At 39.9% G+C, this 12,893-nt stretch overlaps 2 protein-coding genes across 4 annotated transcripts in view; both read right to left on the bottom strand.

The window, feature by feature from the left end:
- The window catches only part of mark1 (MAP/microtubule affinity-regulating kinase 1), a 39,018-nt gene extending 32,525 nt beyond the window's left edge, over positions 1-6,493 (bottom strand). For all 3 annotated transcript variants that reach the window (XM_036585932.1, XM_036585931.1, XM_036585930.1), the window contains exon 1: positions 6,132-6,493. In XM_036585932.1, coding sequence (XP_036441825.1) covers positions 6,132-6,182 — 51 coding nt within the window. In that variant the 5' untranslated portion in view covers positions 6,183-6,493. The remainder of the gene's footprint in view (positions 1-6,131) is intronic.
- A 548-nt stretch (positions 6,494-7,041) lies between these two features.
- Positions 7,042-12,893, bottom strand: part of ptk7a (protein tyrosine kinase 7a) — a 31,375-nt gene continuing 25,523 nt past the window's right edge. The window contains exons 10-20 of the mRNA XM_036586162.1: positions 12,103-12,222; positions 11,730-11,879; positions 11,454-11,598; positions 11,161-11,288; positions 10,399-10,593; positions 10,096-10,248; positions 9,678-9,907; positions 9,360-9,440; positions 9,070-9,221; positions 8,733-8,911; positions 7,042-8,013 (exon numbers count right to left, since the gene is read on the bottom strand). Of these exons, the coding sequence (XP_036442055.1) occupies positions 7,853-8,013; positions 8,733-8,911; positions 9,070-9,221; positions 9,360-9,440; positions 9,678-9,907; positions 10,096-10,248; positions 10,399-10,593; positions 11,161-11,288; positions 11,454-11,598; positions 11,730-11,879; positions 12,103-12,222 (1,694 nt within the window). The 3' untranslated portion in view covers positions 7,042-7,852. The remainder of the gene's footprint in view (positions 8,014-8,732; positions 8,912-9,069; positions 9,222-9,359; positions 9,441-9,677; positions 9,908-10,095; positions 10,249-10,398; positions 10,594-11,160; positions 11,289-11,453; positions 11,599-11,729; positions 11,880-12,102; positions 12,223-12,893) is intronic.

The following is a 12,893-nucleotide window of genomic DNA, read 5'->3' on the forward strand; positions in this document are numbered from 1 at the left end:
CTGCTGCCCAAAACCTATTTGCTGCAAAAAAAGGAATACATAGGTAAGTTTTCCTTGCGGTTTTATTGAAACACATCCTTCTACTTTCTAAAATGTAAGGAAAGTTCTGGGCAAGTGATTAGAAACTATTTAAACTTTTAGTTTTTAGCCGTTGAGCTCCATTTACTCCCATTCATTAAGGACTCGCTCGTGCCGTCTGGCTTCTTGCAGTCATGTTTTTGATACAACAGGAGAAATAGGAAGTGGCCAGGCTCCTCAAAAACTGGCTCTGGTTATAAGACACTGATGAAAGCTGTATTCACTGCTATTTTACTGATGAGGTCCAAGGATTCTTCTGCATTTTAAAAGTTTTTAAGAGTGCCTTCTAAGGGAGTAAAAGGACCAGGCATATGTGAAAAACACCCTAAGAGAAGTTGCACAGGGGTAGTTTTCTGGATGTAGACTATGTCTCAATACACATAAAAATTTTCTTTCAATTAAAAATCCCATTACAACAGATAACTAGGCCTAACTTTTGTCTGGCAACTTAGCAACACGCGTGAGAGAGAGAGCTAGAGACTGAAAGAGGGAGAGAGAACCGGTGGCTATTTTCCAAGCTTTTATGAACGTGAATGACCCACCACGACCATTCCTGCGTTAGCATGACAATGAACACAGTGCCTGGACACGACATTCCAGAAAGATACATTATCCCCACCTTCCCTTCCTCCATTGCATGCACACACTCAGCTGGGCTCTTCTGTTTAAAAGCCCTCCTTGCCTTTCAGCCTTCCTCCTGTTATGCAACTGTTATACTGTGAAAGCCCAAGCAATTATATGGCAAATTTTACTAAGCAGTTTCCTTAACTCTCTCACTTACTCTCCTTTGTTTTGCTGGCTTTTCTATCTTCTTTTTTACCACCACTCCTCTCCACTCTTTTACAGAAAGTGAATTGTTATATATTACACCGTCATTTAGCACATGGTTTAAGCTAGAATAATTTATGTTTATCAAAAGAATTACTATGCAATGACTAAATTATAGATACACGATTCTGCCTTCTGGAATCCTCACATCCAATGAAACCAAACAATTCACATTTTCATCTTATAATCACTCTGTATTTTCTATCTGGCATTGCTTCAAAAGTAAGTACATTCCCACCCAGTTTCAGGGAGACCAACCCATGCCCCCTGATGAACTACATAAGTCTCAGTGAGATAACATCAAACACTAATTTAAAACATGGCACCAAAATTGAAAAGAGCCAGTTTAAACACAAACAGTTTAAAACTAATATCAGCATCAAAATGTGCAAATCACACTTTGGCAACGATTTCCAAAACTGTATAATTGCTTTTACAAACGTAAGTCACAGCAAGTGATATGACTGCATTATCATCAATTGGATTGGGGCAAATGTATGTAAATGAAAGAAAATATATTTATTGAGACACATCATGGCTGTGTCCAAATCTAAAGGCAGCTGTCTCAATGCCCTACTGCCGGGACCGTCTCACAAATCAGTGCCTTAGAACAGGGGTTCCCAACCTTTTCCACCCCAAGGCCCACCTGTGTATAACTACAAAGCACAGTGTCCCACAGGAAAACTAAAACCAACTTCTTTGAATACAACTTTTTTCTTTTCTTAAATGCTGATACTGAAAACCTGAGATTTAGGGCCTGAAAAAGATTGGATCACCCATTCTGATGATAAAAACAGGGGAAAAAAAAAAAAGAATAGAAATGTATAGAGGTAGATGTGGACTGTGATTTGGAGCTGCGGTTCATCGCATTTTCACTGAAAACACAATCGTTTGGTCTCCAGATGTCTCTTTAGTTTTGAAGGTTTTGGTGATTTATTTGAAAGCACACTCCACCAAGCTTTTTGATTAGCGTTAGCACAATCAACAATAATGATAAATCTTACTTGATATCTGCTTCTTTGTCACTGTTTTATCAGTTTGAGTTTAACCACTCAGGTCGCTGATGCTCGGCCTAAAGACGCTCCGCTACGATCCCTGAGTTAAAATCAAATGCATCTCTACGCTATTATTTTATGTCTATTGTTTTTAACAGCAGCTTGCACTGAGTCTGTAAGAGTCAGCCGTTGAAACAGTCGTAAGACTGATTGTACGGCGCCGATGTGCCTCTAGAAGAGAAGGAGAGCAAGCTCCACTTCCCTCTTTTGATCAGAGAGCGCATTTCCACCAGCAGTGAACTGAACAGGGTTCGGTTTGTAGTGGACCGAGATCCGCGGTTTCTGTGGGACCGTTTCAGTTGCTTGTTGCAGACCCGAATATGGGTGGGGTGTTCACACGTCAAAACAGAGTGAACTAAAGCAAAAGGTGTGATAAGTCCACACCAAACAAAGCACCCTGAGAGACTTCTCCATCTCTGGCTTGCTGTCTACATCACATGCCCGCGGCTGCGTTGTCTCAGACTGATGACATTTAATCAGGCCTCCACTGCAACGTTTTTATTTGTACTTCTCTATTAATATTTATGTTGGTTATAATGTGACAACGGCTAATTTATAAATTTTTAATTATTAAGTTAATCTTTTTCCCACTTATGCTTTTATGACTTACAGTGAATTTACCGGCCAGCTGCAAATTACTGCCTCCCTCTGAGTACAGGCCCGAGGCCCACCAGAGGGAGCTTCATGGCTCACAGCTTGAGAAACCCTAACTTAGAAGACAGCATTGTCCACTGTGTCAGTGCTGGTGTTTTCTGCTATTTTTTTCTAACCGCATCAGTGCGGACATAGAGGATTTTGAGATATGTAAGGCAGCAAGGATACATCTACACTGCCTTCAAAAAAACAGCCGAACAGAGGAACCTCCACAGACAGCATTTTTTATAAACATTAGGTTCAGACTTGTCTGGGTGTCTTCCTGCTTAAGAATATTGTATAGGTAGGTATTGTATTGGTACTCAGACACAGCCCATGGGTTCTAGTCAAAGTTGTGACTGTTGCAATTACACCTGTAGAGGGCAGTGGTGAGAATGTTTGTTCATTTGAGTTTGACTATAACTGACATCAGTTGGAAGCTACCAAATATTCACTGGTAGGAACAAAGCTAATCAGCTAACCTTGTACTTTAATAGTTGCATACAAAGAACAAAAAAAGCTAACTGTTCATCACAATTATTTATATGGCAATTAAAAGAAAGCTAAAACTAATGATTAATAAAGGCCTGCTATCACACATAGACAAACATGCCAGTGTGTTTTACCTTTTGTAATGCCAGTACCCAAAAGAACACAGAAATACTCTGACAGCCCTGCTTTAAGAGAGTTGGTTAGAAATCTGTGTACCCTCTGCCCCACACATTTAAGAGCTTTCCCTGCCCATTCCCTATTTAGTGAGGAGGGCTTGTTAATTACCTGACAAGACCAATCTAGGTGTTTGAGCAGGGAAACAGCAAGTTCTGCAGGGCAGAGTTTTACCTCTGAAGAGCTGACACTCAAGCACACAAAAAATATATACATTTTGACACCTAGTGCAGTGGTTGTCAAGCCTGCTCCTTGAGTACCACTGCCCTGCATGTTTTGTTTTCCTGTTCTAACAGACTCAGCTCACCTTAGGAAGGGCTACATAATTAGTTGCATCAGGAGAGGAAGGAGGAAACTCTAAAAGGTGCAGGGCAGTAGCACTCCAGGGTCAGGACTGAGAACCTCTGACCTGGTGTAATTTTTTTCCTGAAAAACAGGAGTTGACTAGAAACAATTAACAACAAAATTAAGTATATCTTTGTCATACAGTTCACTCTCTGGCCATGCTTTTTGCAGACAAAAAAGAAATTCAGAAAAGGTAATAAGAAAATGATCCATCTACATGAATTTGCTTAATTGTAGCAATGGTAACAGGAATCTGTGTGGTCTGTGTCATGTTGGTCCAACAATTTTGATCCTACAGGACATTTCTTTAGAAAGCTGAGAAGAGCCTGAAAGCAGAAGTCTCAAGCAGACAATCTAATGATCTTGTTTTATGGTGTTACTGGTGCAGGTCCATTCAGCGTTTTGGTGTAAATCACACCAGTTGTTAGACCTTTCCTGCCAGCTTGGGTTCTCTAACTGCTGTTAGCACATGTCTCACGCTGTTCCACTGGACACAGAAGCAGCATAGCAGGCTAAAAGAGAAGGTCAAACTTATAGCAAACTGTCCTCTAAATCTTGAGACCCATGATAAATTTTTACAGCAGCAAAGAGTGCAACATCATGAGCATGGAGCAAATTAGTACATTTATTAAATTAACTGTAATGTACAACCTAAACTATTGATTATTAGGCATTTTCTGAGCCTGTGTTTCCTGTGACCATTTGTTTTTTGACTGGAATTAATTGTCATTAATCACTAGAGAAAATACCTGAAGGGTAGAAATTATGATTTATGAAAAATCACATCACCTGAGCATTTGACTGAAATGTAGTAGAGGCACCAACCTTTCTAAGTCAAACTGCAATGAACACCTCTTTGCCCCTGGGAGTTCAGAGACCTGTGCAGATTCACAAATTTACAGCAAGGTTTCCTAAAACAGCCTTGATCCCTATGTTAAATCAGCACATAATCAAACAAAGATCAAACATGGTCTGGAAGCAGTATTAGTATTCATCATTACAAGGCATCCCAAGTTTACTGATTTCATATCAGTAAACTCTTACTCTTAGTAATTAAAACGTGCTCTTAGTAGATAAGTAAAACCAGACTCATATCATGGCATCAAACCGGAATGATAATAACAGTATGAGTCTAGTAAACTAAACTTAGATTCAGACAACTTTTACAACTGCTAAATCCACAGGGCACATAATTCCTTCCAATCCTATCTGTGGGAGGAAACAGCAGTGTGGTGCACCTTCAGTGAAAAGACACTGCGATGTCTGATGAAATAGTACAGTCCTGCAAGATTTTATGGACAGGAAGGAAGTTCTGATTTGACTGCACAGTTAAGAACCGTGGAAAGACACCTTAAACAAAGTCCAGACATGGTAACTGCAGTTCCTAAACAAACTGTTACATATTTCTCATATCTATCAGCCTAGAGGTAACATGCGATAAACTGAATAGTGTATGCGCAGCCCTAAATTCATTTTTAATTAGTTGTCATCCTTGACAGCTGTAACTGATGGCGATGTTTAGGTATTTAACTAAAAAACACTGTGCATTGGGAATTGAGAGTCACTATTCTAAACAGGATTTCAACTTTTTTAAAACAATTAGCGTTAGTGGCTATACATGAACAACAACGGGCGCATTTAATTTTCTAATAACGCATGCAAAAACATGCTTACTAAGCATTTGTGTTGTTAACTACATACCATAATTGAATTATCCCATTAGAGTCCCCACATGATCACTTATGCACAAGTCCTGATTTTAGGAACGTATAACACCATAATTGGAGGGCATCGTGGGAATGCTTCTAAGAACCTCCAGAGAATGTTGCATCGCACTGCCCGTATTGGCCGTAAAGATAAAGAACGAAAGACAGTGAACTGATTACTGAGCCATTAATAATTGGCTATTTATACACCAAAAAAAAACACAATGCAATATAGTACTTAGTCACAGTGAACACGAGATGACCTAATCATGAAGGGGAAAACCCTGCGATTCCTCTTTATTTTGCTGCAATACTGTCAAACTCGTATTGTTCCTATCTAGTTAGCTACAGCCAGCCGGCTAACGTTGGATGGCTAGCGCAAGGCACTGGCAGGACGAGGAGCATCGCTATGCACCTGAGCCCCTCTATCTTTAGGTTACTAGGTTAGTCAGCTAGCTAGCTTAAACGCTTTTTTCTTTCTAGAATCTTTAGATTTGGGCAAAAATGAACGTTAACTTAGCCTGTCTAAAGGAACAGAGCATAAGACTGTTTACTAATAGCGAGGGTACTTGTGATTGAGAGCTTGTTGGATAAAGACTGTTGCGAGTCAACACAAGCTGTATTAGCAAGATAAGAGGAGAAAAAGAGCCTCCACATTATTAGGACATTAGCTAGGTCGCTAGCTGGCTACCGAGATGGGCACTAGCTAGTTAGCTGATGTGAAACATCACTCTCCATGAAGCAAATTCAACCCGGATGGATGTGCAAACAACACGTAAATAGAACAAAACATAAGAGTGCTAACGTTACATGTACTCACATTCTCCGTGTCGCGCTCATTAACAGTTGGCAATGGCGTTCTGGTCGACATTTTGTACGTTTAGGCCGCTTAGCAAAGCGCTGGGCTAGGCAGCAAAAGGACGAGCGCTACGAGAGGATGATATAAATTTCCAGCCCTTTACACAGGCATTCCTAGCCTAACTGATGAAACCGCACTACCAGTCCCAAGCAGACAACAGCATATCCCCGTCTGAGCCGACATGAGCCGGAGGCAGTGACCCTTCCGTCTGAAAAGAAGATGCGCTTCCAGGTAACTTCTGAACAAGAATACGTACAGCGCTGCTGGGTGGATGAACAGGAGCAGAGCAGAGTGAAGCGGACGGACTTCAGGCTTCAGACTCCAGCCCTGATCCACTCTGATAGACACAGCAGAGCACGAACAGAGGGGGAGGAAGATGCATTCAGTCTTCCGTAGCTAATAAGACAAATAGTAAATATGGACTTAAGCAATATTAAATAATATAAATCTTAGCAGAAATATACTGTAATATTTAAAATAAATGGTTATGATACGTTGTCTATATAAACAGAATCTTTTTCACGCAGATAAAATTTTGTTTAACACCGTTACCGATTATATGCATCTATTTCTAACATAGAAATACTGTTTAATGTGAGAAGAGAAGCATACGTTAATTAATAACGTTAATAATCTAAGCGTTCTGTCCAGAAGGGCCCTTTCACACAAACGCATTGGGGACATCACCCTCTAGCGACTTCATCAACCCCTGCGTTTAAAATGAATCCGGAACGATTTCATCCGGTCCATTAAGGCAAACAGCAAGTTTACTCATGTAACATAGCCGTGTAGTCCGGCTGGTACTGCATCATAGACAGCTGCATGAAGGAAATCCAACAAATAATGAAATATACACAAAAGACAAAGCACATTTTGTAAAAAGTGAAGCTTTATTGCATTATAGCAGAATATTTGTTATTGGTTCCTTTTTTGAGTCAAACCTCTTTTTAACACAAACCAAGCATATAGCTGTAACAATAAATGAAAAAAAAAATAGTATAAAAACATCAGCAAAAAAATACAAAGCCTTTAAAAAGATTCGGCATAAAACGTACACTAATACAGCATATCCTTCATTTTACAGGCACTTGAATTGAAACGTTCATATCAATGACCTCAAGTCATCTTAACCTTTGCCTCAGCAAACTTTAAATCAGCTTCAGAGTACTCTGAATTCTAAAAACATCTAAAATAAAATGAATATAAACAGTACCTTTCTGTACAGTGTAGACAAACAGGACCTTTAAAATAAATTAAGAGGTTCCTGGAACAACCCTTCTATAATACAACAATGTAAAAAATGATCAGTGCATGGTTTTAACAATGTATAACAAATGTACTCTGCACTCTGTGTGAACATATAACTCTTCCTGCTCAGTCTAACCTGAAGGCACAATTTAGCAGAGCTGACATGATAATTATTTCTACAACTGTAGTTCAGAACCATCTTATTATGCCATATGTTTGTCCAAAGGTACAGAATAACTTCATCACAAAGTCCACCCATTTGCTGGGTTGATAGGTAGAAAAGATATTAAAAAACACAAAATCCAGCTTTTGCTCAGAAGCAGTTTGGTTCTCTTTCCTTGAGAGAGGGATCTAATCTATGACTATGGCTTTCATAGTCTTGGCAGACCAATTCTGTTCGATGTCCCTCAGTCCCACCACCATCCTTCTTCTTCTCACACCTTGCTCTCAGAGGGAAGCTCACTGAGGGCTGTGACAATGTCGCTGAAAGAGGCTCTGTCCTTGGGACTGGCAGCCCAGCAGCGCAGCATAAGCTTGTACACTCTGGAGGGACATCCCTGTGGTGGGGACAGCTTCAACTTTCCCTCCTGAAGCCCTAGACCATATAGAGAGCCAAAGACTGTTAGCATTAGAACAAAGAAAAGGGGTTCTTCAAGTTACCAAGCAGCTGAGAACTGCTTCAAACAGCCTGCTCATCTTCACCAAGCAGCTCAGAGCACAGCTGTGGACAACCTGAGCTGACTGGGATGGGCACCTGGGAACCAGCACTTGTTAAAACATCTGAATATTAACATAGCGAAATTAAAACTCCTGAGTATACCAGACATCTTAGTAATTTAATGTGACTGTGGTTACAGCTGCTGGGTAAAGAATAAAGAAGATATCCTTCTGAGCATTGTTGATAATGGATAACATGAAACCCTCCAGCTCTGTGTATATATGCATTTTGGTCCATATACCTTTAATAGTAAAGTTGTTCTTAAGACATAAAGCTGCTTATTTTACTCTTTACAGACCATAAAGTTATCTGTAAGTCCAGAGATAATGTTTTTGAATGAACACAACAAACTTAAACGTTGGGGTGGTGGGCCACACTTGTATGATTGTTAGTTGGTCTGAAATGTTCTGCCCTTTTCACACTGGTTCATACTGCTCCTCAGTCTACATTCTGGTATAAAGCCAACTGCAAACATTAGCCTGTTTTTGTTTGTTGGAGAATGTGCAATAACAGTATTAGTGAATTAAAAAATATACATACATACATACATATATATATATATATATATATATATATATATATATATATTTTCTTACCTTCCAGCACCTTGTCATCAGCTAGTTCAGCATGTGGAAGCTCTCCAAAGCTGAAGACCTCCCACATGAGCACTCCAAATGACCACACATCTGTCTTAGTGGAAAAGTCATCCTCAAACACGGACTCGGATGGAAGCCAACGTAGGGGGATCCAGGCTTGACGGTAATTGTAATACTCACTACAAACACACACACAAACACACACACAAACACAGAGAAAAATATGTAGTACAATGTCAGTGATTCACATTCACAAAATGACATCCACCCTCTGTGTAAGAAAACCTTTATGTAAATGATTTCAGGTAAAAAATATCTATTAATGCTTTTAACTAACCTGCTGTAGACATCTTTGCTGAGGCCCAGAGAAGATACTTTGACCTGCCGCTTTGCACTAATGAGGCAGTTGCGTGCAGCCAGGTCCTTGTGGACAAAGCGCTGATTTGAGAGGTGTTCCATTCCCCAAGCAACCTGCAGACACAAAGACACCTGGGAAGAGACACAGGACAGGAGACATTGTGAGCGCGTGCGAGTATGAACATAACTGAATATTTGTACAATGCTTAAACAAACAAATGAGTGTGAATTGTAAGCACTGATTTCTAGGTGTTTGTAGAACAACATTACCTTTTGCTTGGTGCCAAGTGGCCTGTTCTTGCCTTTCTCATCTTTACTTTTGGAGATTTTCAGGTACTGCTTCAGATCGCCCTGGAAAAGAGGCAACATAACAAGCTATGGTCACACCTTAATGTACTCTTAAAAAAGACAACTTGCCCACTGTGAAATATTATGTGGGAATAAAAAGAAGTGCATCCAAAGTAACCAAAGTAGAGTTAATTTAAACACGATCCAAATGAAAAGTATGACCAACTAAAGCATAATGTAATACCTTCTTTACATACTTTCTGCTTAGAATAACTCTACGGTGGGGAAAGCATGAGTTACCATATCGGCATATTCCAGAATCATGTAGTATGGCTCAGTCTCTCTGCACATGCCCAGTAAACGTGTAATGTTAGGGTGGCCAAGTTTAGCAAACATTTCACTCTCGCGACGGAAATCCATCTGCAGCTGCTCATCTCGTGTCTGCAGACCCTTCACTAGAACCACTGTCTCCTTCTCATCTTCACCAGTCTTTACCTTGGCTAGGAACACCTCCCCAAACTCACCCTTACCTTAGGAAGTACACACACACAGTTGGTTTTATCAAACTCATTTGTCTGACAGCTTTTTCTTCAACAATAATTCAAGATGTGGTGGATGTGGTGGTCTAGACAGTTAACAGACAGTTCAGTATTAACCAAATAGCCATTATTAAGTATTTAAGTATTTCCTGATGGACAAGAATGCAGTACGACAGTACCCAGGGTTGTGATAGGATGGAGGTTAGCACGGGGAAAATACAGTTTGTCATGAGTGCTGTGGCGTTTGTTGTTTCCAGTGGCTGTTATGTTAGTCAGTGCCACCTCCTCTTGAATCTCTGCTGTAGTCTGGCCATTCTGCTGCACTGCTCCTCCTAAAGATTAATCAACAACTGCATTAGCGTGGCACACCATCCAACAATCATTTGCCTAAATTATCTTTGAGTTGACTTTCTGTTTTTTAAGCAATATTTTCATGTTTGGCTGATTTTTTCAAGACAAACTTAACAGCTTTTAACACACACCATTGAGACATTCCATTTCAGGCTCATCTCTGCTCTTCTGTAATCTTTTGGCTTTGCGCCTCTGCTTGCAGTAGAACATAAGGCCAAGTACAACGATGATGTAAGCAACAGCTGCCCCCACTGACAGGCCAATGGTCTGGATCATCTTATAGGGAGCCTTCTCATCATCTGACATGGAGTGCTGCACTGGCTTTTCTGTAGCCAACAAAATAAACCATATGCAGAGTTATTCACATGCAAAGTAAAAATCATCCCTCTGGCCTCACCCTTGATGCTCTCAATCTGTCTCTCTCTCTCACACAGCTCTATAGATTCATCCAGCTGAAAGGGTCTTTTAATTCCTGACCAAATAACCTAGTAACAGAAGTCAAGTGACACATAGTATGGACTGAGGGCCTGACCATCATAAATTAAGGCCACAATTAACCTAGACAGCTTCTAAACCTCTCTGATGCATCTTTCTTTTCCATAGCAGAAATAAAAATTGACATCAGTCACATTCCTAATTTAAATGAATCAAACAGGAATTCAAACATACAATGTGCTTAATCTAGCTACAAATGAAAAACGAATTATTTTCTATTAGATCTTTGAAATATTCATGTATGATTGCTTAAAAACAGACAAACAAGAATGCATAATATAAAGAGCAATATGGATATTATAACTTTGTTTAAAAAAAAAAAAAAGAAAACTTTTCATTGCTGAAGATGGCACGAGAGACACGATGGTTGCCTTGTGTTCTGTTCAGTGACAGCTCACCCACGACATAAAGCTCTGCAGATGTGTGTGCAATGTTGCAGCTGTTCCCAGCAATGCACGTGTAGCTGCCAGTGTCCTCCATAATGACATCGTGAATGATCAAAGAACCATTGGGCATCATCTGAAACCTTGGACATACACAGCCAAGAGAATCACTGAATTAGACAGAATGAATTAAAATTAATTTTAAGACATTAGTGATTGACCTCTATTCAATTCTATGTAAGGTATTTTTATGAAGCAGATCTCACTTCCATCAACGCTTGCTTCACATGCCAGATACTGTGTTTTACCTGCTTTTGCCAGCCTCCAAGAACTTGTCCTTCTTCTTCCACTGGATGATGGGAGAAGGATCTCCTGTGGCCTGACAGTGGAGTATGGCAGTGTGACCCTGATACACTGTAGTGTTCTCTGGCTTCAACTTAAACACCACATACACTGAGGGGGGGTTGTGGGAGGAAGAGACAAAAGAGATGCAAAAAGAGGAATACAAAAAGGATACATTCATTAAGCATATATTGTGTTAAAAATAATAGCATATCAAATTCTCAGCATTGACTGGGATCTACCTGCAACAGTGAGCTGAACCACAGCTCGGATCTCTCCTTGCAGGCTGTTGGAGGCCAGGCAGGTGTAGTTTCCCGCATCTGCCCGAGTCACTTTTGAGAAACGCAGCATGCCTCCATTCTGTTCCACTCGAGCTGGAATTTCCCTGCCATCTGCAGGGGGCAGCAGAGATACACATTAATAGTCTCCAATGCCAGCTGTGGCCGCTTTATGTAGGAAGACTGACATATTATAAAGCATTCTGTATCACGTCACTACATTAATATCTGACATTAGACTCTGGAGTATTAAAGTATTCCTGAAGTTCCTGAGAATTCCTCCAAATTTTAGATCCCTTTGTTTTAAATAAAGGTGCATTTTTCTCCCAATACTCACCAGCTTTGGACCAAAGGATGGTGGGGGGTGGACGACCCTTGGCAGAACACTGCAAACTGCCTTCCTTATCCAGCTCCAAACACTGCAAGGACTGTGGCGTTGGAGTGAACTTTAGTCGTTCTGGGGTGCGTAGCAAAGATAAGATTGTTTAAGAATGTGTGACAGCATACACGCACAAAGACACAAAGAGGAGATGGAGATAAATGTACAATCCTGTGCAGAAGTCCACCCTTTCATTTATTTAATTTACAGTCAAAACAGTTTTTTTAATTTCACTTTTCCAACATCAGGAAAAAACTGAAAATATATATTTAACAGAAAATTACATGATTATAAGAACTAGGCATATCATTTTTTTTCACCATAGTGTGTCCATCTTAATTACAGCTTCCATTCTGAGATTTGCTTTCAGTTTTTTCAAAGACATAAAATCTCCAAAGTTCAATCTTAGAAATTGGTTGCATTTTCTGCTTGTCAGGATCCAAGTAATCTCAGTTACAAATTTAAACTCATCAGTCCATAAAACTTTACTCTACAACTCAGATGTCCAGCTTTGGTGATCTAGTGCAAATTTTTCAAATATTTTCTTTTTTCTATTTTCTTTTCTCAGTAATGGCATCTTTACAGCTACACATCCTTTCAGACATATAGTGTTGAGGTGTCTTCTCACAGTAGAAATACGGACAGCAACGCTTGCAAATTTTTTCAGATTTTTTCGGAAAAGGAACGTTTTACCCATTTCTTAAAGATGAAAACTTTAAGTACTGTTTATCTGACGGTGAAGGTTTTGG

This window comes from Colossoma macropomum, unplaced genomic scaffold (genome assembly GCF_904425465.1).
Source record: "Colossoma macropomum unplaced genomic scaffold, Colossoma_macropomum, whole genome shotgun sequence".
NCBI classification, from domain to species: Eukaryota; Metazoa; Chordata; class Actinopteri; order Characiformes; family Serrasalmidae; genus Colossoma; species Colossoma macropomum.